Source organism: Pollachius pollachius (assembly GCF_949987615.1).
Source record: "Pollachius pollachius genome assembly, chromosome: 9".
NCBI classification, from domain to species: domain Eukaryota; kingdom Metazoa; phylum Chordata; class Actinopteri; order Gadiformes; family Gadidae; genus Pollachius; species Pollachius pollachius.
The window spans coordinates 22455277-22479980 of NC_136942.1; the positions used below are offsets into that span (position 1 = coordinate 22455277).

At 44.9% G+C, this 24704-nt stretch overlaps 2 protein-coding genes across 2 annotated transcripts; both read left to right on the forward strand.

Moving 5' to 3' along the window:
* The first annotated feature begins 316 nt into the window (after positions 1-316).
* myo5c (myosin VC) lies at positions 317-18218 on the forward strand. The gene is made up of 40 exons (XM_079743518.1): positions 317-511; positions 2047-2157; positions 2236-2407; positions 2622-2766; positions 3038-3194; positions 3440-3583; positions 3660-3741; positions 3940-4047; positions 4134-4240; positions 4455-4720; positions 4808-4889; positions 4990-5130; positions 5270-5392; positions 5484-5567; positions 5640-5771; positions 5969-6066; positions 6593-6679; positions 6797-6908; positions 7026-7237; positions 7341-7506; positions 8662-8808; positions 9500-9664; positions 9793-9886; positions 9965-10028; positions 10355-10629; positions 11255-11318; positions 11415-11495; positions 11728-11908; positions 12040-12133; positions 12251-12314; positions 12404-12572; positions 12867-12951; positions 13041-13139; positions 13992-14146; positions 14443-14532; positions 14667-14817; positions 15721-16006; positions 16641-16815; positions 16911-16991; positions 17122-18218. The coding sequence occupies exons 1-40, from the start codon at positions 485-487 to the stop codon at positions 17272-17274; spliced, it is 5229 nt and encodes a 1742-aa protein (XP_079599644.1). The 5' UTR covers positions 317-484; the 3' UTR covers positions 17275-18218.
* Positions 18219-19707: 1489 nt separating this feature from the next.
* gnb5a (guanine nucleotide binding protein (G protein), beta 5a) lies at positions 19708-22747 on the forward strand. The gene is made up of 10 exons (XM_079743860.1): positions 19708-19836; positions 19968-20009; positions 20091-20167; positions 20272-20404; positions 21436-21579; positions 21659-21750; positions 22034-22082; positions 22239-22335; positions 22435-22601; positions 22705-22747. Exons 1-10 carry the CDS (start codon positions 19744-19746, stop codon positions 22714-22716), a joined length of 906 nt encoding a protein of 301 aa, XP_079599986.1. The 5' UTR covers positions 19708-19743; the 3' UTR covers positions 22717-22747.
* Positions 22748-24704: the final 1957 nt, after the last annotated feature.

Below are 24704 nucleotides of genomic sequence, written 5' to 3' on the forward strand. Positions count from 1 at the left end.
TGTGTGCAATGTATCAGTTTTTACAGATTGTTTTTTATAATTCAATTGGATTGTGGTAAAAAATCTATCTATATAAAAAATATTTATAATTTGTCATGTTTGGACTTTTAACCTGGCCAGCGAATAGCACGCTTTCAGACCCACCAGCATGTCAGACAGGGGCCAGAGCTGGCTGAGGGGCCGTATCCTGTTTCTTAAGTGACTCAGGTCCTTGATCAAAACAGCACTCCCCTCCTACTCCTGCAGTCACAAGACGCGTGGGCGGGGCCAGGGAGTCAAAGTCCGACGCGCTGAGAAGCGCAAAAGATCGCAGAGGAGCGCGGAAGAGCGCAGAGGAGCGCAAAATGTCACGCCGCACTTCACCTGTTGCCTGAAGGTGCACAACAAACACCAGTCGTTCCTAGGCTACCCTGGGAGCACCACATTGTTCCAGCTGAGGAATAAAACGCACAGCAGCCGCAGTGGATAACAATAATGCTTGAGAATGACCTTGTTGGAGCTCTACACAGAGGTAGGGGAGTTTCATATCCATATGAACGATTTATTGTGTATAGTTCGGGTTAATACTGAGATCCTTTTCTGTGACACAGAAGGATCTCCGCTGACATGGAAAGACACGTTGCAGTTTCACTTCGTTTGCGTTTTAAGGCAAACTTCGGAATTATTCAGCATTGCTTATATTGATTTTGAGGTCCTAAGACTGCAGGATTCGACTACATAAACAGGCTAAATGTACATTATTTTTACGTTTTGTTACAATTTGACAACTCGTAATTTGCATTCCTGAAGTATTACAAATATTAAATATAACCGCAAGCGGTGATTAACGGGGTCCGAGCAAACTTAAAAGTCAAGAACACACATATGGAAGATATATAAATATGACAAATAATTATGAAGGAAAGATGTGGATGAAGATGTTCCACTTAGTGCAATTCTGTGGCTCGGCTTTCAGCTGAGCAGCAAAGCAATGGCCGAATGTCATGTTTAGCATGCTTTAATCGGGATTCAAACTCTTAACCTAAGGAACACCTGCACAAGGCATTATCCCATTGAGCCACTGATAAACCTGAACCTCAGCTTCGTTCACATGGTCAAAATGTCTATTGATAAGTATACAACATCCAGAAACCTCCAAGCACACATTTCTCAAGTGAATTAAGGGCTTTCCTAAAAGCATATACTTGAAAAATCTTTGAAATTCTGGGGAAATTAAACATTTGTAGTCAAGAACACTAACGGAAGAAATATAATTATGAAGGAAAAACGGTGAACGACGAAGTTCCCCTAATGCCATATGTCTTGGCAGTCAGATTCTTGGAAACAATTGAGTCGGAATGTTGCCTGATGGATTTCAGGTGCTGTTGTGTTTCTTAAATGAGTGGCAATGACAGGATGTCATGTTCAGCTTGTTCATAATGCTCTAATCAGGATTCGAACTCTCAACCTAAGGATCACCAGTACAAGGAATTAACCTGTTGAGCCACTGACATTCCTGAAACACATGAAGCCTCATTCACATCGTGAAAATGTCTTTTGATAAGCGCACAACAGCAAGAAAACTCCAAGCACACATTTCACAAGAGAATTAAGGGCTTTCTTAAAAGAGCACAGATCTGAAAATTTGCACTGTTAATGGTATCCACCTAATGATAGCCATATGGTAGTTATACAATAACAAAATGGTCATATAGGCAAAATGGGTTGAGACTGTGGACGTTTGGCTTTTCTATGAAATCGTGGGAAAAGTAAACATTTTTAGAGCAGAAGACCAGGGTGAAAAAGATGCATCTGATTTTAGAGATTAATATGATGAAAGAATTTTGAGTCCAGGTCAATCTGGGAAGGAGAAATAAGGCTAGTTCATATTTCTTTCAATAGCGCCACCTTTGGGTGCAGTACCACAAATTTGGGTTTGAAAACCTGAAAATTTCAAGAGTTTTCAACTTACGGTATAGGCTGCAGTATTACTTTTACAGAAAAGTCTTTTACAGAAAAGTCATACCGGTGCTCAGACCCCTAACTAGTTCCTCAACATCCCTTTAGTACAACAGAGTATGGGTTCCAGATGCAAAACACGTATGGAAGTCTGCAGAGATTATCAGAGACTTCCATCTTGGCAACAGTGTGCTGGATCTGCATCTTGAAGATGGCACAGTGAGTCAAATAAAAAGATAAATCAAATGCAGAAGCCAGGTGCAGCTATAGCAACATCTGACCAATCTTCTTCTTCAGGAATACCAGTACAAGGTTGACCTGGAGAACCCCCTACTCCCCCACCTCCGGAATCCCGACATCCTAGTAGGAGAGAACGATCTGACGGCTCTCAGCTACCTTCACGAACCTGCTGTTCTTCACAACCTCAGAGTGCGCTTCGTGGAGTCCAAAATCATCTACACCTACTGCGGTAGGCCTGCTAGTGGGGCAACATGAGCTCCTGAAACGCATGAATAAAGCACCAACAGCATGCTGCTCTCTGCTCCATTTCCTTATTTGCGGGCCAAGCATTATGTGCATGTGGCAGTAAATCTCTTCAAACATCAGCTGTTGAAGCTCTTTCTGAAACAGTGATAAAGCACTCAGGGAAAACGTGGACTCTCGCTATACTTCCTTGTTTGCAGGCATCATATTGGTGGCAGTAAACCCCTACAAACAGCTGCATATCTACGGGGATGCCGTCATCCAGGCCTACTCAGGCCAGAACATGGGGGACATGGACCCACACATATTTGCAGTGGCAGAAGAGGCTTATAAACAGATGGCCAGGTACAAATGTGTTATAATAAAACGTAATACTAATACTTTCTAGCCCATAGGCAATGTATGATGTAAGATAGAAAGTCACCTGTCAAATGTGCTTACACACCGTCCCAACAACCAATAAACTCATTGAGCCAGTGTGTCATATCTGCTATATCTGCTGCTGGTGGTTTGTTGCGGAGACCAGCTTCAACCAGCCTTCTTTAGTCGGTTGTTTGGAGTTTGTAGGGTCCAGTGTGTAACCACCCTAACACCTACACTGACATCCCACTGACAGAAACCGCAAGAATCAGTCCATCATCGTCAGCGGGGAGTCGGGCGCAGGGAAGACTGTGTCTGCCCGCTATGCAATGAGGTACTTTGCTGTAGTCAGCAAGTCTGGCAGCAAAACCAGAGTGGAAGACAAGGTCCTGGCCTCCAATCCCATCACTGAGGTAGGAACCCAACGCACAGCGGCCATGAAAGAGGGGTACTTCGGTCCTTGTGAGCGCAATCTCACGAGTGGACATTGACCAGAACAGAAACCTATGATTCCATGATCTAGTATTTCAATTAAAAATTTCATACACTTTTCAAATTATCATAAAATGTCAACACATTTCAAGTCATTTAAGACTAGTTCACTCACCATTTGTGGTGGATGCATTAACGCCACAGGCCTTGTGTGTCTTTATGCCAGGCGATAGGCAACGCAAAGACCACTAGGAACTACAACAGCAGTAGGTTTGGAAAGTACACCGAGATCAGCTTCGACAAGCAGTACCGCATCATCGGAGCCAACATGAGGACATATCTTCTGGAGAAATCCAGAGTGGTCTTCCAGGTAGTTTTAAAGAAAATAAGTGGAGGAGATGTGTTATTATGGAGGGGTGTTGTTGAAGTGCCTTTGTCCTTTGCAGGCAGAGAATGAGCGTAACTACCACATCTTCTACCAAATGTGTGCCTGTGCAGAACTGCCTGAGTTCAAGACTCTGAGATTGTGTGAGTTGTTACTACTGTCTTACTACTGTTCACAGTGAGGGTCTTTAGAACACATCTGCCAACTTTAAAATTACACTTCTCATGAGCCCCCGGTTTCAGCGTGTACCTTTCTGGTTCTCTCAAGGCAAAGCAGTTGACCTTGTGTCTTATCTGTCTGTGCTCCCGATGATAATGTAGAAGTGTTTGTTTAATCTTTAGCGAGCGCAGATATGTTCCAGTACACAAGCATGGGTGGAGAAATCGGGATTGAAGGTGTGGATGACAGAAGAGACATGGAAGAGACACGGAAGACCTTCTCTCTGTTGGGTAAGCGTTCCAAATAATGGCTCTCCTCAAAAAGCTTTTTTAAACTCCACACTACTTACACTCCTCCACTCACCACTCTCCACCAGGACTGACGGACGAGTTTCAGTCTGATGTGTTCCGGGTTCTGGCGGCCATATTGCATTTGGGAAATGTTCAGATCAAAGCCGCCGGTGGTGAACAGTCCTCTGTCCCTGTGAGTCGCAATGAAGCTTTTCATGTATATTTCACAACCTTCAGGGTTCCTCTGGGGTTACACTCCCAGCTCAAAGGTCTGAGGTTTGAAGCCCCACCATCCCTAACCCTAACTTACTTCCTCCGTTAAACCTGCATTTGTATCAACTGTCTTCAATACTTTAATGGTTGCTAAATAATCCTCCATACCCCTGATTGTCCCTCTCCCCTCCCAGTCCAGTGACCCCCACCTGGTGGTGTTCTGCGACCTGTTGCATGTCAGTGCCCCGGAGCTGTGTCGCTGGCTGTGTAGCCGCAGGATGGTGCTGGTAATGGAGACGGTGGTGAAGCCGGTGACCCCGGAGCGGGCCACCAGCGCCCGCGACGCCCTGGCCAAGCAGATCTACGCCAAGCTGTTCGACTGCGTCATCCAGAAGATCAACACCGCACTGAAAGTACCGGGAATACAACATGCCTTCGTAGGCGTCCTCGACATCTACGGGTAAGGGGACGTCTGAATCTTTGTTGCCTTAGTTTGAATCATCCATATTTTCTGTGGTTGATTGTCTTTTTGCTGCTTTGTTTACAGGTTTGAGACGTTTGACACCAACAGCTTTGAACAATTCTGTATTAATTACGCGAATGAGAAACTTCAGCAGCAGTTTAACTTGGTACAGCGTGAAACTTACGTCTAAACTCAAATATCCTTTTGTACCGACCTGCTCATAAGTAGTTTAAAATAACCATTAGTCTCTGTGTTGTTTGGATTAGCACGTGTTCAAACTGGAGCAGGATGAGTACATGAAGGAGGACATCCCATGGACCCTGATCGATTTCTATGACAACCAGCCTGTCATTGACCTGATTGAAGCCAAGATGGGGATTCTAGATCTCCTGGATGAAGAATGTCTGGTGAGATGATCAAGCTAAGTTTATGATCCAACTTCCCTTCACTTGCTAGCTTCGATGATTTGGCTCTTTTTATTCTGATGTTCATATCGTACATGTTTGACCTATGTGTTTCTCTGTGTCCTGGTTGACCATCGTCCAGTTTCCTCAAGGAACAGATCAGAACTGGCTTCAGAAGCTGTACAACTACCTGCACGACAACCCTCTTTTTGAGAAGCCAAGAATGTCCAATGAGGCCTTTATGATCCAACACTTTGCAGACAAGGTGTGTGTGGTCATGAGGTGCCGGTGTCTACTCAGTATCGTGGAATAGTGCCATGACAGCAACAATAAAACCTCTGCTCTTTCTTTCAAAGGTAGAATACCAGAGCAAAGGATTTCTGGAGAAGAACAGAGATGCACTCTATGAGGACTTGTTGGAGATCATGCGAGCCAGCAAGGTATTCATTGAATACTTTACCATAGCAAGGTAGATACTTCCTCCATATTTCAACATGTTCCTTCTTCATCAGTTTGAATTCCTGGCCAACTTCTTTCATGAAGAGGCGCAGAGCATTAAACCCAATAAGGGTTTCCAAGTGAGGTCTGCCCGACCTGGGGTGAAGCCAGACAAAAAGGAGCTCAGGACCACAGTGGGAGATAAGGTGAACATTTTTACTATGTACACTGCGCACAGCGACAGCCAAACAAATATATCTTGTATTTGCTTTACAGTTTGGAATGGCGCCCTTCAGTTTGGATTTTGTGTTTGTTTTGTGTTTTTTTTCTTTTATTATTGCTGATATCGGGTTTTCCATGGGCTCTGGCGTTCCTGGTGCTCCTGGCGTTCCTGGTGCTGTAGTTCCGCAGTTCCCTGTACCTTCTCATGGAGACTTTGAACGCCACCACCCCTCACTACGTGCGCTGCATCAAGCCCAACGATGAGAAGCTGCCCTTCGAGTGAGTCCAGACTCAGGGCGCGGGGCAGGGGGTGCAGCTGCGGTGGCCGAACTAATATCTGGAACTTTTTGGAATAATATGTGTACCTAACTTTTGGTGTTTGAATGGGAGAATCATGTAAACTGGACTACATTCTTATTATTTGAATAATCAAAGGTGCAGTGTGTAGGATTTAGAGCCATCTAGTGGCGAAGTTGCAGATTGCAGATTGAAACCAACTGACCACCCCCTCTGCACCGTTAGATGACACTCAATGCGTCAAACTGAATCATTCATTGAATAGCTACGGATTCAGAACTCCACATTCCGCTGCCTCATCCAGCACACGTTTAGAAAAAAAATGGCGGCTAAGTGAATAAACACAATTAAAACGCACACCGGTATTTGTAGAACCAAGATGGCCCTGTGAATAGTGTGAATAGTGTGTGTGTGTGTGTGTGTGTGTGTGTGTGTGTGTGTGTGTGTGTGTGTGTGTGTGTGTGTGTGTGTGTGTGTGTGTGTGTGTGTGTGTGTGTGTGTGTGGAAGGTATGACTCCAGGAGGGTAGTGCAGCAGCTGCGGGCCTGTGGAGTCCTTGAGACGATTCATATCAGCGCTCAGAGCTACCCCTCCAGGTACGACACTGGCAGCACTGGACTTCATACTGTCACGTTGGTCGACTGGTAGTGTTAATGATGATGATATTTCACTGCTAATGTAACATGTGCTGTACTTCCCATGTTGGTCTGCAGGTGGACATACATTGAGTTTTACAGCCGCTACAGTATCCTGATGACTCCAATGGAGTTGGCCGTTAAGGATAAGCAACAAGCCTGCAAGACTGCAGTGCAAAGGATAATTCAGGTTCAACAACGCCCGTATAGGGAATATGTTTAAGTAACACTAGAAGGTATTGTTATTAACACTTAGTGCTGCGTATGAGTGTCTCACTTTGGTCACATGTGCATGTGCTACTTCAAGGATTCAAACCAGTACAAATTTGGCCGGACCAAGATCTTCTTCAGGGCTGGTCAGGTGGCGTACCTGGAGAAGCTGCGTCTGGACCGGCTCCGCGGGGCCTGCGTGATCCTCCAGAAGCATGTCCGGGGCTGGAGCCAGAGGAGGTGGTACCTCCAGACTAGAGAGGCCGCCATCGTGCTGCAGCAGTACGTTCGCGGACAGAGACAGATCCGGTGAGGAGTTTTAAAAAGGTCCAGGTCCAATTGGATTATTCTTGTTTGTTTGTTTTACCAATCAGCAGTGACTTCTCCTGATTATTGTTTGTTCCCCCAACAGTAAGATGGTGAGCGCTGCGGCCATCAAACAGGGCTGGGCAGCGCTAGTCCTCCAGAGACACTGGAGAGGCTATAGGATGAGGCAGATCTACCTGCTGGTCCGCCTGTCCACTGTGACCATACAGGCTTTCACCCGGGGTTGGATCGCCCGCAGACAATATAAAAAGGTTGGATTTGAACCTAAATGTTTTTATTGTTGTATTAATTAAAGGTATGATACTTAAGTTTTGCTATTTCAAGCTAAGGTGACATTTCCAGACTAATTCTCTACTGTTTATTAGTCTGAAACACTTAATTTTCGATCTCCAAGGAGCGTTATCAACCAGTTCAGATAAAATTACTCTGGACGCTCTTTGATAGAAAAACATCAGAGCAACGAAACGTGTGACTTTACAATGAGTGATGGCTGGTAAATTAAACTTTAACGAATACTTTCAAAGTATGCAGACGTGTCTCTCTCATCAACAAAGACTTTGAATGCAGTTCTTTGTTCCTCTTTGAGAGAATACATACTGTCCAGTTTATTAAATGCGGTGGTTATAGTGGACTCAACGGATCAAAATCATCGGCAGCCATCTTGGTCGTTTTCACCTCAAGGGCCTTCCTCTGTTCAGACGTGGTATCAAACACGTCCAATATAGGTTGGGATTGGCCCGGTCTGGCTTAGGCCAGGGCCACAAGTCTCCAAAGGTTTTGTCCTACAGTCTACATTTAAATCAACATATTCATTTAGCGGACCCATTTGGCCAAAGCTTACACTTTTCCACACTGGTTGATGAGTGTCAATTCTTCCAAATGGTGCTTGAATAATTCTCATTCATTCTGTTGGTGTCTGGTTGGTAAACGTGTAGGCCGTGTGATCTCGCAGAACAAAGAGATCAGTGAGTTATTGGAGAGACTCCCCAGCCTGGCCAGCACCCCTGTCAGACCGTGGTTGGCTGGAAATCTGTCTGGATGGGAGCGGCCTGAGCAAATAATAAATAAACTGGCAGATTAAACTGGCTCCCAGCCAAATTCACCCTAATACAAGTCTAAATTAAAAAAAAACAACAACATCTAGACTACGCTTTAAAAACAAGGATTGCAGAAAATACGAATTGTGAGATTTCTCTACTCAGCCACAGTTAGAGTGATGAACCAGTCAGTGTCTACATGAAGGAATGGGTTTGAGAGCACATATACAGCAACGATTGTTTGCGTATTGTACTTTTTAAATTAAAGTCACCCTTGATTTGAACAATATTTGTAATTGATCTTGCTGAGGTTCAGGGTCAAATCGACTGTAACCCGGTGTTGTTCTGCTTCACCTGTCTCCTCCTCAGATGGTGGAGGTGCAGAAGGCCCTGGTCCTACAGAAGTATGCTCGCGCCTGGCTGGCCCGCCGCCGCTTCCAGACCATGAGGCGGCTGGTCATCAACGTCCAGCTGTCCTTCCGCGTTCAGAACCTCAGGAAAAAGATTGAGGACCAGGTGAGGCCTGTCCCTCAGGGTGACAGTAGCTCAGGAGGTAGAGCGGGTTGATTGGTAACCGGAAGGTTTCTAGTTCGATCCCCGGCTCCTCCTACGTGAGTGTCAAGGTGCCCTGACCAAGATGCCTCACCCTGACTGCTCCTGATGAGCTGTCTGTCTCCCTGCGTGGTTGACTCCGCCGTCGGTGTGTGTGTGTGTGTGTGTGTGTGTGTGTGTGTGTGTGTGTGTGTGTGTGTGTGTGTGTGTGTGTGTGTGTGTGTGTGTGTGTGTGTGTGTGTGTGTGTGTGTGTGTGTGTGTGTGTGTGTGTGTGTGTGTGTGTGTGAATGAATGGTTCTAAGTCTCTTTGGATAATAGTGTCAGCATAGTGTCCAAAGCTTTTGGACACTTAGAATCTGAATTGGTTCTAGCGCTGCACTTTTGTGGAGTGTGCAATGTCTTCATGCAATTGTACAAGTATATGTGATGGATATGTAAATGGAGAAGGGAACATCAGGGGCCAACAGTCCCCAATAGTGTCATCCTAGAGTCTACATTTATATCAACATCTGTCAACATTTACATTGAGGGGACACGTTCAGGCAAAGCTTACATTGTCCACACTGGTTACTCAATACATCAAATTCAACCTTGAATCTTTTCTCATTTGGTTGGTATCTGGTTGGTAAACCTGTGGACCGTGCGATCTCCCAGAACAAAGAGAACCGAGGGCTAGTGGAGAGGCTCACCAGCCTGGCCAGCAGCCATGGTCAGACCATGGACCGGCTCCATGGGCTTGAGGCCCAGCTGCAGAAAGCCGCCGGGGAGAAGGTCTCTCTGGAAAGCAGACAGAAGAAGGCCAAAGATGACCATAGTCAGGTCAGAAGGGGGGTGAACTTAGGGACATGAAGCCCAGACACACGCCTGACTGGTGTTGCCTCATGTCTGGCATCAGATGTTCCAGTCCCCTTCTTTAGATCTTCTGTCTTATCTTCTTTTTACTGAAGGAACTGGCACAGCTTCAGAGGGAGATGGAGGCTCGGACACTTGAAAAGCAAACCCTGGAGAAAAACTTAGAGGTTTCCTCCAAAGAAGCTAAAGGTGAGAATTCTGCATTTATTCAAGCCTCTTCTTCTAGTCTTTGGAGATAATAATTTTTACACTTTATTACCTCCGCAGACCGCTTTGATCAAATGAAGAAAGTGCTGAAGGAAGAGAAAGAAATCGAGGAAAGACTGAGAAAGTACGTTTCACAAGCGAGAGCTTTAACACGGGAGGGGGAGGCTATAACAAGAGAGGGGAGGGAGGGGAGGCTATAACACAGAGGGGAAGGGAGGGGAGGGAGGGGGGCTATAACACGGAGGGGAAGGGAGGGGGGCTATAACACAGAGGGGAAGGGAGGGGGGCTATAACACAGAGGGGGAGGGAGGGGAGGCTATAACACAGAGGGGAAGGGAGGGGAAGCTATAACACAGAGGGGGAGGGAGGGGAGGCTATATCATGGAGGGGAAGGGAGGGGGAGGCGGTTTCGTGTACGAAATCCAACCCCCATGGCGTTCTTGTCGTCAGGATCGCCGAGAACAACATGGAGATCCTGAGGGAGGACCACGAGAAGGAGGTGGCGGAGCTGACGGAGGAGATCAAAAAGCTGAAGGAGGAGCGGGGACTTCTGAAAAAGCAGATGGGCCAGGAAGGCCAGGTCACCTCGGACCTCCAGGAGCAGGTGATGCAGCTCACCAAGCACGTGAAGACCATCCCTGAGCTCCGCAAGGACCTCCGCAGCCTGCAGACCCTGACAGACGCCACCGACCGGAGGAGGAGGGAACAGGCGGAGCAGGCCAGAGGTAATCAACTGCAGCGGTTGCAAACCCCCGGTCCCCGGTCGGCGGACCCATTGGTACCGGGCCTTGAAATATTTCCAGAAAATAAAAAAATATATATACAGTATAAAGCCTTTATACAGTATTTTTTTCTTTTTTTCATCATATTTTTTGTATCTTATTGTATTAACTATACGAGTCATGTTATTTCATCTTGAAATCATATCTTCTTAAAAGATATAAAATCTATCAATATGCAACTAAACCACTGTAAATGAAGCACCGTCTTTGCACTACTTTTGTGTTTATTGAAGTAACAGTTGATTCTGTGTTTCTCTTAAAAAAAAAAGTTTTTTATATTATTGCATTTGTTGAATGGAGCCTGAGAATCAAGCATTTCCTTGCTGTTGCTTTAATTGTTCATTGGCATTCAAATTGAAATTGAAATCCCGTACCACCAAATCTTTTTATGAATATGTCGGTCCTCGGAACAAAAAAGGTTGGGAACCCCTGCTCTACTGTTACACTGCAGGACTTTTCTATTTTTCTTTGTCTTGAGTCCCTCCCATGCCTTCGAGCTGACTGTGTGCTACTGCAAACATTTCATATGCTAATTTAACTACAACACTTTATTTTGTTTCTCCTGTAGCTAAAATGAGTGTGGTTAGAAGACAGATCCTTGGTGGTGTGGCTGAAGAGGAGTTTATTTTTGGGTAATGTACAATATTCACTATGTTGTACATGCTTTAGATCTCAATTTGGTTATATGGAGGTTGATGTTATGGTTGTCTTTTGTTTTTTGGCTGAAGGTTGAGTTCAGATGACCATGAAAACCACGGCGACATCGGAGATCTGCTCACTGCTTTTGACGGGCTCCAGAAAGCGACCAGGTTTGATTGAGTTATTATACTTTTATACTTTCAGCAGACTCATTTTACCGACTAGCATTCTTCTTGGATTAGTGGTCTTCAGCATTGTCTAAAAGAGACACTTCTTCACCTCTTTGATTCAATGTGTGTGTGGCTTTTAATGTGTGAGTACAAATGTTTTGCTGAGAATATTGAATGGTGTCTGTGCTTCAACATAAAGTAGTCCTATGAAATAATCCTCCATTGACTGCAGCGTGCTGGAGAACCAAAGGAGGGAGCAGAATGAGAACTGGGAGAACCAGGTCCACGGCCTGACGCTGAAACTGGAGCACCTCCAGAAGGAAAACAACCAGTTACAGAAGCTGTTCCACGAGAAGAGCAACGTCAACGAGAACATCCGCCAGGAGGTGGCCAGGCTCAGCGGGGAGAATTCAGTACGTGACCACAGAGATTCTGTTCTCTGGCATTGCTCTCCAAGTGGGAGAGAGGGGGGAAGAGGGTCTTACTACTCAATCAGTGCAGCGGCCTACCTCATTTATTTTTGGTTTTGTTTTTTTATTCAAAGATCATACCAGAGCTAAAGCAACAAGTGTCTGAGCTGCAGAGACAGAAACAGGACCTGGAGGCTCATCTTGAAGTGCAGTCCAGAGAGATCGCTGGTTGGAAGGACAAAACCAAAACACCAAATCATCACAAATTCAAGAATGCTATACCGGGGATCTTGTGGTGATGGGTTTTCTAACATATCTCCTTTCATTATACCTTCCACCGGATAGAGAAAACAGACCAGATCACCAACAATCTGCAGAAGAAGATCGAAGAGGAGCAGTCCCAGTGCATGTGAGTGAAGCTCACATTGTGTCCCCACTGTGGGTATTGATATATTATTTATAATGCTCTTAGCTGAAATGTGTGCCGCTGCTGCTCAGGCACTTGAAGCAGCAGGCGGAGGAGCTTGAGACAGACAGGACGGAACTCCACGGGAGGGTGGAGGAGCTCCAGGAGCAGAACCAGCAGCTCCTCAAGCAGCACTTGGCGGAGAGTGAGGCCAATACGAGGCTGAGTCAAGAGGCTTCGCAGCTAACAGCTGACATTATGGTGTGTGTGTTTGGTATGCGTGTATGTGTGTGTTTGTGTGTGTGTGTGTGTGTGTGTATCTGTGTTTTGTGACGTTGATCTAATTGCATTGGTGTTGGTATATAGTTAGTATATAGTTTTAAGATTCTCTTTTCGTTCACACTGATTGACTTACCTTGAATATATCCTTGGGTTGGTTGAGCCCTCAGGGATTTGGGTTTTGTTCAAGCAATGACGTTATTGCTGCAATGAAAAAGCTGCATATTGCAGGTTGAAGCCTTCATAAATATAATATACCATTGTACACTGTGACAGGACTTTGAAGAGCAGCTGGACAAGAAGGACCGCCTGATTAAGAAACTCCAGAGTCAGATAAAGAGCCTTGAGAAATCAGAGAGAGGTTTGTGTTTTTAGACTTTGTACTGTGATGGTGTCATCTTAACTTATTCTCCTCTAACTGCTATATTGTTATTATTTTATTCCCTGCAGCCAAGTCAGCCTCTTCCCCGGCGATCCCCAAAGATTACCTGGGTATGCTGGAGTGTAAGAGAGAGGACGAGACCAGGCTGATTCAAAACATCATCCTGGGTACTTGTCCATTCCTTTCACCTTGCTACAGGACTTACAATCAGGCCCGTACGTCACTAATGAACATTTGGTTCATTAGTGACGTACAGTCGTTCAATGTATTCTACCATGAAGATAAGACCTAAAAAGTCCAAGAATCATAAGAGAACATAAAATCAATTAAATAAGAAACTGCTTAAAGTACTACATTATGGAAACAAGAGTTAGAGAAAGATATATATGATTATATTTTATTATTGCTTAATATTTATGTTTATGCACTTGAATTTCCTTCATGGAAATGGCCAACAAAACTCATCTGTTAGGACGATGCAGTCCTAACAGATGAGTTGAGTTGACCCCTGAGAGGGAGTGCGCTGTTAACCCCTGACCTGTTGACCCCTGAGAGGGAGTGCATTGTTAACCCCTGACCTGTTGACCCCTGAGAGGGAGTGCGTTGTTAACCCCTGACCTGTTGACCCCTGAGAGGGAGTGCGTTGTTAACCCCTGACCTGTTGACCCCTGAGAGGGAGTGCGCTGTTAACCCCTGACCTGTTGACCCCTGAGAGGGAGTGCATTGTTAACCCCTGACCTGTTGACCCCTGAGGGGCAGGGGAGTTGACCTCTGACCTGTTGACCCCTGAGAGGGAGTGCGTTGTTAACCCCTGACCTGTTGACCCCTGAGAGGGAGTGCATTGTTAACCCCTGACCTGTTGACCCCTGAGAGGGAGTGCGTTGTTAACCCCTGACCTGTTGACCCCTGAGAGGGAGTGCGTTGTTAACCCCTGACCTGTTGACCCCTGAGGGGCATGTTGTTGACCTCTGACCTGTTGACCCCTGAGAGGCGTGTTGTTAACCCCTGCCTGTGCTCAGACCTGAAGCCCCGGGGCGTGGTGGTCAACATGATCCCCGGTCTGGCCGCCTACATCATCTACATGTGCATCCGCCACTCGGACTACCTCAACGACGGCACCAAGCTCAAGAGCCTGATGAACGGCGTCATCACGGGGGTCAAGACGGTCATCAAGGTGAGGTGGCCCTCAGCCTGCTACCGGCACACACAGGACAGCATGGGCAGTACGGCTAATGGGGACCCAGGGTCGATTCTCTCTCTTTCAGCCCAGTCTCTTATCTGTCTTTACTGTTCAGTCTTTACACAAACAGAAAGCCTATTAAAACATTGTATTAAAAGGCAGATTTTGGATTATAAATTCATTATACTGTTGGTGGTGCTTAGAAAGCAGGCAGATGAAAGGGATGGACATGATTAACAATGTGTACTGTTGGCAGTCTTACCAAAAATGTGTTTTGTGTTTCTTTACAGGATCATCAAAAAGACTTTGAAACACTTTCATTTTGGCTCTCTAACACAAATCACCTGATCAACTGTTTGAAACAGTACAGCGGCGAGGAGGTATGCCTTTTTTTTTATTCTCTGTGTGTGTGTGTTTGGGGGGGGGGGGTATAGATATATATCTGTGTGTGTGTGTGTGTAATCCATTCCTGTTAATGTGTGGATTAAATCAAGTCTTTCCATTTCTCAAACAGGAGTTCATGAAGCAGAACACACCGCGGCAGAACAACAACTGCTTGAAGAACTTTGACCTCTCCGAGCACCGGCAGATCCTCAGTGACCTGGCCATCCACATCTATCACCGCTTCCTCACCGCCATGGAGAAGACCCTCACCCCCATGATAGGTCTGTCCGACACAACGGCCTTGAACCCTTGTGTCACAGTTCACCTGCTGTGTCTCCCTGCAGATCACTCTGGCATTGAGCCTGTTGAAAGAATGTAAGACAATGTTTCATACAATGAGAAAGTAGGAGTGCCACATTCTACAGAACTCATGAACAATGGCCTGAGGAAAGTGAGGCAATCCACAGAGCAATTGAAAATATTTGATATGAAATGGACCGAATGACGATGATAAGAGTAACAGCTAATTGCACGGATGGCCTTCCTAAAAGGAGATGTATTTTCTATAGCTCTGACCATTTCGGCAAGAGGGCAAAAACGTAAATCAGTTATTTAATCAGATTGGCCTTTTTGAACTAAGTCAGGCTGCTCCCGTATACAGAAATTAATATCTCCACAAACTTCCCCAGAAGGATATTTGTTGTCAAATACAAACTTGAATATCTGGATGGTCTCACAATCTTCACATGATGGCACACAAATCAGTGTCAACACTAAGTCAGTGTCAACAATGAATCAGTTTCAAAATGCTGGTGTTCATTCATGTTTCTAAGATGTTCGCTGCAGCTAAGTTCAAATTCATGCTGAGACGGCTCACTTTAAACTAAAGTAATATCAGTGTTGGAAATGTTGAACATTGTCTAGTTGTAGTATAGAAAATATACTTTGGCGACGCCCCTCGGCGACTTCCCATGGTGAAGCCCCTTGGTTTTGCCCCTTAGGGACACCCCTTGGGGACACCCCTTGGCGACGCCCCTTGTCAATCAAATATCTACAGTCAGGTTCCAGACTCCAGCTCCAGTGTTCTGTTGGTCTGGCGATGCGGGGCTAGCCTAACGCGGTGTCTGGTTGGAAGCCTTCCACGTCCTGTCCTTTGACGTTTCTCTCCGTGTCCCTGTGAGCAGTGCCTGGTATGCTGGAGCACGAAAGCCTGCAGGGCATCTTCAGCCTGAAGCCCCCGGGCTTCAGGCAGCGCTCGGCCAGCGGCTCCCCGGGCGCCGAGGCCCACACCATCACGTCCCTCCTGCAGACGCTCAGCTCCTTCCACGCCACCATGACGCAGCACGGCACGGAGGCCGGCCTCCTCCGGCAGGCCGTCAAGCAGCTCTTCTTCCTCACCGGCGCCGTCACCCTCAACAACGTCCTGCTGCGCAAGGACCTGTGCTCCTGCAGGAAGGGCATGCAGATCAGGTGGGTGTGTGGGTTCGTTAGAGTGTGGTGTGTGGTGGTTTGTAAGAGTGTGTGTGTGGGGGTTTGTTTGAGTTTGTGTGTGTGTGTGTTGGATCATTAGTGTGTGTGTGTGTGTGTGTGGGGGGGGGGGGGTTCGAGTGTGTGTGTGTGTGTGTGTGTGTTGGGGTGGGAGGGGGGCGTTCCTAAGTGTGTGTATGTGTGTTGGTTTGTTAGAGGGTTTGTGAGTGTTTGTGGGTTGGTAAGAGTGTGTGGTGGGTTTGTTAGAGTGTGTTTGTGTGGGTTCACTAGAGTGTGTCTGTGGGTTTGTTAGAGTGTGTGTCTGGGTTTGTTAGAGTGTGTGTGTGGGTTTGTTAGAGTGTGCGTGTATGTATGCCTCAGACTAAGAACTCTATGATTAGAAACACAGGAACAAGACGTGGTTGAGGTGCATCCATTAAACATCTGATGGATCTAGTCTACAACACACATACACATATGAACAAACAAAATTAAGATTCAACAAATACCTATCTGTGTTTGTGGGGGCGTGGCCATGTGTTTTTGTGTTCGGTGTTGGCCTGCGTGCATATAAACATGTATGCATATGAACAATAGAGTCAAAGTCAACCCGGAGCCTTGTGTGCTTTGTGGTCAGGTGTAACATCAGCTACTTGGAGGAGTGGCTGAAGGAGAAGGGACTGGGGGCCTCCAGCGCCATGGACACCCTGAAGCCTTTGTCCCAGGCCGCCTGGCTGCTGCAGGTCAACAAGTCCACCGACGAGGACGCCAAGGACATCGCCGACAACTGCACCGAGCTCAACCCCGTCCAGGTGCCGTGGCGTGATGCCGTGTTTTTGTTTGCTGCGCCACATAGAACCCAACCCACCTCATGCTCTCATCGTGTTTTCTGGGTTTCTGTTTGTAGATCATCAAGATCCTGAACTCCTACACGCCGATCGATGCTTTTGAGAAAAGAGTGACGTCTTCCTTTGTTCGCAAAGTCCAGGTGCGTTATGCAGCTCATTGGTCTTCTGATATCATTTCCATTCAATTTGGCTCAAACACACGGTGACGATACAGGACTGTGTCTTTCTTCTCCACTCACACTCCTTTCTTCCCTCCCCCTCTAATGCCAGGCTCTGCTGCAGGACCACGAGGGCTCCACCCAGCTGATGCTGGACACCCAGTACCGCTTCCAGGTCACCTTCCCCTTCTGCCCGTCCACTCAGGCGCTGGAGCTGCTGCAGGTCCCAAGCAGTCTGCACCTGGGCTTCCTCACCCGACTGTAACACCACAACCCCCTAACTTCCTTTAGCACGCCAACCAAGCTTAATGATTGGTCTATTCTGTGATTTTTAGAATGTTATTGTAAATTGATGCATCATTGTTAAATTAATTGTAAAATAATTGCACATATATGTGTCTCTCTCTATATGATTATAAATGTACACCTATTTATAACGATCTCTCTCTCATGGGAGACTGTTCTGAACAGAGACCGAGTCCGAGATGCAAACGGCCATAGTTCCCAGTCATAGTTCCTTCCATGACGCAGAACGTGTAATCCTATGCCTCCTCACAGTTTGTGAACCTTCCACTCTGCTCCGAACACATGGAGTATTACTTCTGTGACGTCGAAGTGCCTGATAGTATACTCTTTGACGTCACGATGAAGGGACACCGGTGGCCAGGTGTGTGTGGACGTGTACTGCTCTCTCTATGTGCCTGTCTGCTGAAGTGTGGGATGCGGTGTTTGAGAGATGGTCAAGCCTCTTGGATACTTCTAGTATAACATGTGCCAATGTGTGGAACTCATTCTGGCCAGCCGTTGACTTAGTTGTGGGGGTCCAAGAGAGGACTAGGCTTCCCCAAGACCTTTAGTATAACGCCACGTTGTTTGGAGCATTTCATATACAAAACATGTCATAACGCAAGTAAGAAAATTGTTTACTAAAAAAGTATCACAAACTTGCCAGGGGTCGTAACCATAGGGATTACCCCACCCCTCTCCACGTCCTTGCCGGAACTTTCAGCCGAAAAATATATTTTTTTAATCTCATAGTGTTCGAATTACAGCTGAAACAGGGGGTTCACTTACATTTTAGTTTTTTTAATTTATTTTTGTTAACTTAGTTTAATGAAGTTAATGTATGAAGTTCCTTCATGGTGTTCTTTACTTTTCCTAATATTCAATTGTAGTTTATATAATAAAAGCCAGAAATGTTTTTCCTTATTTTGGTATAGTGTGTGTGTGTGTGTGTGTGTGTGTGTGTGTGTGTGTGTGTGTGTGTGTGTGTGTGTGTGTGTGTGTGCGTGCGTGCGTGCGTGCGTGCGTGTGTGTGTGATCTATATTAGTTGATTTGAGTGAGTTGACACAATTCACGAAGATGCCTTGAAAAATGTGGAGCACTTTAATGTTGTTATTTTTTTAAATCTATTAGAACTGTAAAACTATTTTAAAAATATGTAATGTTTGATGGCACGGGCGAAAAAATTAAAAGGGAACATTCATGCTCTAGAGGGCACATCTTCATAATTGATTGTATGAGGGGCACCGGAGGGCACCCATTCATTTTTTTCACAGGTAAAGGGCAGCCAATAAGGCACTTTCTCTCGTATTCACCACTCTAGAAGGCACTTTTTCAACCATGGAGGCACTGTAAAGGCATTTAGAGGGCACTCATTGAGGCACGTTATCGAATTTTCTTATCTAGAGGGCTCATCATCACAATTTATTGTATGAAGGGGCACCCAATAATTTTTTTCACATCTAAAGGGCAGCCAATAAGGCACTTTCTCTCGTATTCGCCACTCTTGAGGGCACTTTTTTAACCATGGAGCCACTCTTGAGGGCACTTTGTCAACCATGGGGGCAGGGGGGGCGACCGCTCTCTCTCCCCCCCCCACCGTGTCCGCCACTGATTATTATTATTATTATAATTCGATTATTATTAGGGCTATAATTAGTATTATTAGTAGTCGTAGTGTTATTAGCGTTCGGATTTAACCTTTGATATGTGTGTGGTGATTAAACGGTTCCGCTCAGACGCGGTTGAGGTGAGGATACAGGCTGAGCATCACCACACAATCTCCTCCCCTGGAAACTAGACGAGCGTCTTTTTCCATGTGACGTCACGACAGCAACATCAGCTGGGAGCCAGGTCCACCTCTCTGCTGCCCATCGCTGCTCCTAGAACACAGATACATGAGATCCCCTGTCATCCCTGAAATGGCGACACAGGAGTTTCAACCCACCGAGACCCTCTGCAATCTCAAGACCGAGTCGGAGACGCTGAAGTCGAAGCTCGAAGAGGAAAGGGCAAAGCTGCACGATGTCGAGTGTGAGTAGTGTGAGGTTTCATAGGCCCGATTCATCTCCGTGTCCGAGTCCGTTGTGTTGTCGCTAAATGATCCAGTGTTATTTGCTCATGGATGTGCGGGGTCGCCCATGGTTTTCTCTGCAGTGTTTAATACGATGATTGCAGACATCATCTGCAATAACAGACCAGCTCCGTGTCTCATTGAGGCGATATGAAATTCGTATTGCTTTTTGGCAATGTGATGGAGCTTAAAAATTAATCAACTCTAAAACGCATCATAAAGCTCATGCCTACTTTGGTTTAATACCTTATGTAGAAATAATGAAACAGCAGGATCCGGTTTAATTCCCTTCTCTTATGAAGCGGTCTGACGGGGGTTTTGCACTGTTGACAGTACACCAAGTGGCAGAGAAGATCGAGGGGTTGGGCCAGTTCATCATGAAGACTCGGAGAACTCTGAAGGGCCATGGCAACAAAGTTCTTTGCATGGACTGGTGCAAGGACAAGAGACGGATTGTCAGCTCTTCACAGGTGTGGAAAATCTGTCGTCGGCTAGAACCCATACCCAGACTTACCCCACGACTCCCCCGCTCTTACTGCAGACAAGCAGGTACTCTGTTGCGATATTGGCAATAATCAAAATCTTCTATTTGTTGTGATAGGATGGGAAAGTCATTGTATGGGATGCGTTCACCACCAACAAGGTATTGTCATTGTTATGCATAATTAATGGTTTTGCATAAATACTATATTTTCACAAATTAATGAATGCATTGTGTTTTTAGGAGCATGCGGTGACAATGCCTTGCACCTGGGTAATGGCCTGTGCCTACGCACCCTCTGGCTGTGCAGTCGCATGTGGGTCAGTGTCTCATCCTAATCTCATATTCCTCCATCCCTTATTATAGTAAATGCATATTAATTTGATCAGGTACTGTGATGCTAAACCAACATGTGATTGAACAGGGGCCTGGATAACAAATGCTCAGTCTACCCTCTGTCTCTGGACAAGAACGAAAACCTGGCAGCTAAGAAGAAGTCTGTTGCCATGCACACAAACTACCTGTCTGCCTGCAGCTTCACCAACTCAGACATGCAGGTGATAGCGGCTCGGAGACTCAAATCCAGTGGAAGGATTGATTAGAGCCTTTACCCCCACCAAGCTTCACCAGCACAATGGGGGAGCTCCATTGGACTGATCCTGGGGTTTTAAGCTCTTATATCATGGCCAATCAAACACCTGTCCATACGCCTTCTAGACCTTGTTTTACTGGAAGGTCGAGGGATCAACCTGTGAACTGTCAGGCAAAAAAGGCAACATAAGCAACTGAAGACAGGATCAATTCAAAGACTAAACATAATGCAAAGAACCCTTTGCACCTTATTGACAGCATCAATCATTCACAGCATTCCACTGTAACCACCATTTAAATACTGCTGTTTTAGGCTCTTCCGAATAAAAGAAGTAAGCCATAAAAGTGATGGACAACAGGAACTAAAAATGTAAATACCCATAAAATATCATAGAGGGATGTTTCCATTGCACACCTTCTGAATATCTTAAAAAAATTCAAAAAGTACATTAATTTACGTTGCAAAGTCCGCTAATAATGGGGGTCTCCAGGGCTAGAGTCTGACCCTGTGTATGGAGCGTCTCCATGTGGAGGTGGTGCTTCTCCAAAGTCCCATCACATGCTGTCACTGGACCCTGTGAGGACCTGGCTCAAAGGTCCACATTAAAGACTGTCCCCACAGGATTAAAGGATAATGTAGGAAATTCATTAGAAATAATAATAATGTAAGAACAGGTAATATACAACCTGATGACTGGACCATGTGCTGTACGGATGATGCAGGGTGTAAACAGAACATATAACTTCACATAACACTAAGCCTTAAAGGAAAAACTAAAACAAAAGTAAAAAACCAAACCAAAGCCAAATCTAACTTGGCTGTGTGGGGAGGTTATTTGATTCCATCAAACATCCTTTTCTGTTGCTTAATGCGCACCTTGCTCAACCTCAATAACATAATTAGAAGTTAATTAGGGATTTCTGATATCCTCACTTTAAATTGTTATTATATGACACATTCTCAACAGCTACGACCATATTCTCCTTTATAAACCAGATCCTGACATCCAGCGGCGATGGAACATGTGCATTATGGGATGTGGAGAGTGGCCAGCTGCTGCAGAGTTTCCATGGCCACGCAGCCGACGTGCTCTGTCTGGACCTGGCGCCGTCCGAGACTGGAAACACCTTTGTCTCAGGGGTGAGGAGGACTGGCTTTGTTACATATCTTTGTTACATATGTCTGCAGCTACTAAAACCTTCTCATGTGTGCTTCGAAGGGCTGTGATAAGAAGGCCAATGTGTGGGACATGCGGTCAGGACAATGCATCCAGTCTTTTGAGACCCATGACTCAGACATCAATAGTGTCAGGTAAGGGTTTCATGAGGTACATTCTGTGTGAAATCTATATAGAGGTAAATATATCAACATATCTTTTTGGAATGAATAAATTTATTATTGAGTCTAAATCATACAATTAATTATAAATTATAGAATAATAAAGTATACAATTAAATTAGTGATATAGAGATTGTTCCCTTTGTAATCTGAAGATTATCAAATGCACATTACAAAATATACAAATTGTTATTATTTACATTAACCAAATTAATATAAAAGGGGCTAAACATGTCTTCTCTCTCAATTCCAACAGGTACTACCCCAGTGGAGATGCGTTTGCATCTGGCTCTGACGATGCTACTGTGAGTGATCAACGATCGTACTACTACTATAGTACTATACTACACAATTCAAACCTCATTTCACCCCAAAGCTCCTGTCCCACTCTCATGTCATGCAGCTGGCAGCACATTTAAACTGCTCTGCTGACTGGAACGTACCTTGTGTTTGTATCACAGTGCCGTCTATATGACCTGAGAGCGGACAGAGAGGTCGCTATTTATTCCAAAGAAAGCATCATTTTTGGTGTCTCCAGTGTTGACTTTTCTCTCAGTGGTAAGACTTTTTATTGAAGTTTTTAAAGATATTTTTCAACACCTGCTCATTGAGTTCCTAGTGCATGCATACGTTATTTGATTGCCATTTGTGTTCCAGGGAGGCTACTTTTCGCCGGCTACAATGACTACACCATCAATGTGTGGGACGTTCTGAAGGGAACCCGGGTGTCCATTCTGTTTGGCCACGAGAACCGGGTCAGCACCCTGCGGGTGTCCCCCGACGGGACGGGTTTCTGCACAGGGTCCTGGGACCACACCCTCAGGGTAGGCGGACCGCTGTCTGCAGCACTCTGTTCGGGAGGGCTTACTATGACACAGTTGTGTAGTGTCATTTGTAATGTCACGTTTTTTTCTTATTTGTTTCCAGGTCTGGGCTTGAGGATGAAGATGAAGAGAAACAATGACACTGGGCACTGTATATACATCTGTGAAAAAAAGGCCAGGGTAGATACATTTATAGGATTATTCGACCTTGTGGAATAATACAGTAAAGTATGATTAGCAAAATTGCACAATATTCAGGGTAAAGGCTATAGTTACTTGTGAAATTTATATTTCAGACAGTTACACTTGTACAATGTCAGTTTAGGATAGAGGTGAAATAAAATGATATGGTGGGATATTGTTTTGCCCCCAGGAAGATGATATGCTAATTTTATATCCTATAACACACATCACCACCCCCAGAACTGCCTGTGTTTTCACAGTTACTTACATGGCAATATGACTATGGTTTAGGTGAACGGTAAGTGGTCAAGTTATTTTTTTGATTCTTTCAAGCCTGACGCTGGATCTTATTTGTTTTCTTCCCTGATCTACAAATCACTTGCTTTATGTGCACATTCCACCACATAAAATAACCCCCTGAACTACTAGGGCCCCCTTCCATAATATGTGAAAATATTTTTCAGCTCTGAGAATTGAGTCCCTCTAATTGAGATATCTAATGTCTGTGATTTCATATTTATTGTAATTATTTTATTTTAGTTAAGTGTACATATCAGTTATTTAAGGAAATGCTATGGATACCATATATACAAAAATAATAAATTGGGATTTCAAGATTCAAGATTCCTTATTTTGTCACATGCATAGTAATGCCTGTACAACAAGCAGTGAAATGTAATCCTGACTTCATAAAATAGGTTTAAAAATACATTATTATCATAACATGGTCCAACAAAGCCTAGACTACTAAAAGTGCTTGCTTAAAGTGCAGGGTTTATTGAACAGTTTGAATTTAAAAGAGGGGTTAGTTGAGTGAATTTATTTTATTATTATTTAAATTATTATTTTGTTGCTTTTGTGTAAGTCTTATCTAAAGATGACATATTATACCACCAGGTGTGATTAGCCGCTACAAGCCGTTTTGAAAATCTAACTCTTCTGACATCACAAGTGGGCGTGTCAGCCTAGATGTGTGCCTGATAGAGCATGGTGTGATCCAGATGCCTCGGACACCAGGGGCCTCTACGAATAGTCAAATCTCCTAACCTTTATGCCTCCTTTCCTTAACCTTTGTGGAAATCGTCAGCGGGTCAAAGAGGGATGACAATGTGCTTCCTTTCGAACATAGGAAAAGAGCACTGCTTAAAATGAATTAGACTCGACTTTTCCTCATTGCGCAACGTATTGCTGATCTCTAGCGTGGAACCACAGTTTTCCGTAGTTGCCCAACTATAATATCAGTCAGAAGAGCCTGATTTTCAAAACAGTTTAACTGCTAGACACACTCACACCTTTTGGTATAATTTGTCAACTTTAAATAAATAGGTACTTTTTTGCATCACTCCATGTGCCTCCAGTGAAACATAAAATAATCAAGAAATTAAAGAAAGTAGTTAGACATATTTTTTGTTATCGGTAAACCCATAGACTAGGAATCAAACATCAAAATATTTATTACATTTAAGGCAGAATTATTGTCCTCGATAAGGTGTTGTTTTTTCCATTTACAAACCTTTAAAGGGGTAGTTCGGAATTTTGGACATAGGTCCTGATTCCCAAGTTAGACTTGGTGTTCTTTATCACTGGAGACAGTTTTCAACACATTTCATTCAGTTCTTCTAGTTGCAGTTTGCTCATGCTAGGCTAGCGCACGGCAACGGGCAATACCAGCCTGCTAATAAAACAGTCTTACCCATGCCACAGTACACCCGAGGCAAATCAACTATAACGCCAGACGGTCGATGTAAATGTCTGTGTTGATAGAATAATGTTAGAAATAAAACAAACCTTGCATTGCAATTTGAGGGGCTGTGTCTCAGCATATTATATTCCTGGTAGTAGGCTACGGCAGCGGCGGACTGATACCTAGGTTAAATTCCGCTGCTGCTGAGAAAGTAGTCCCTCAAAATGCGATGATTC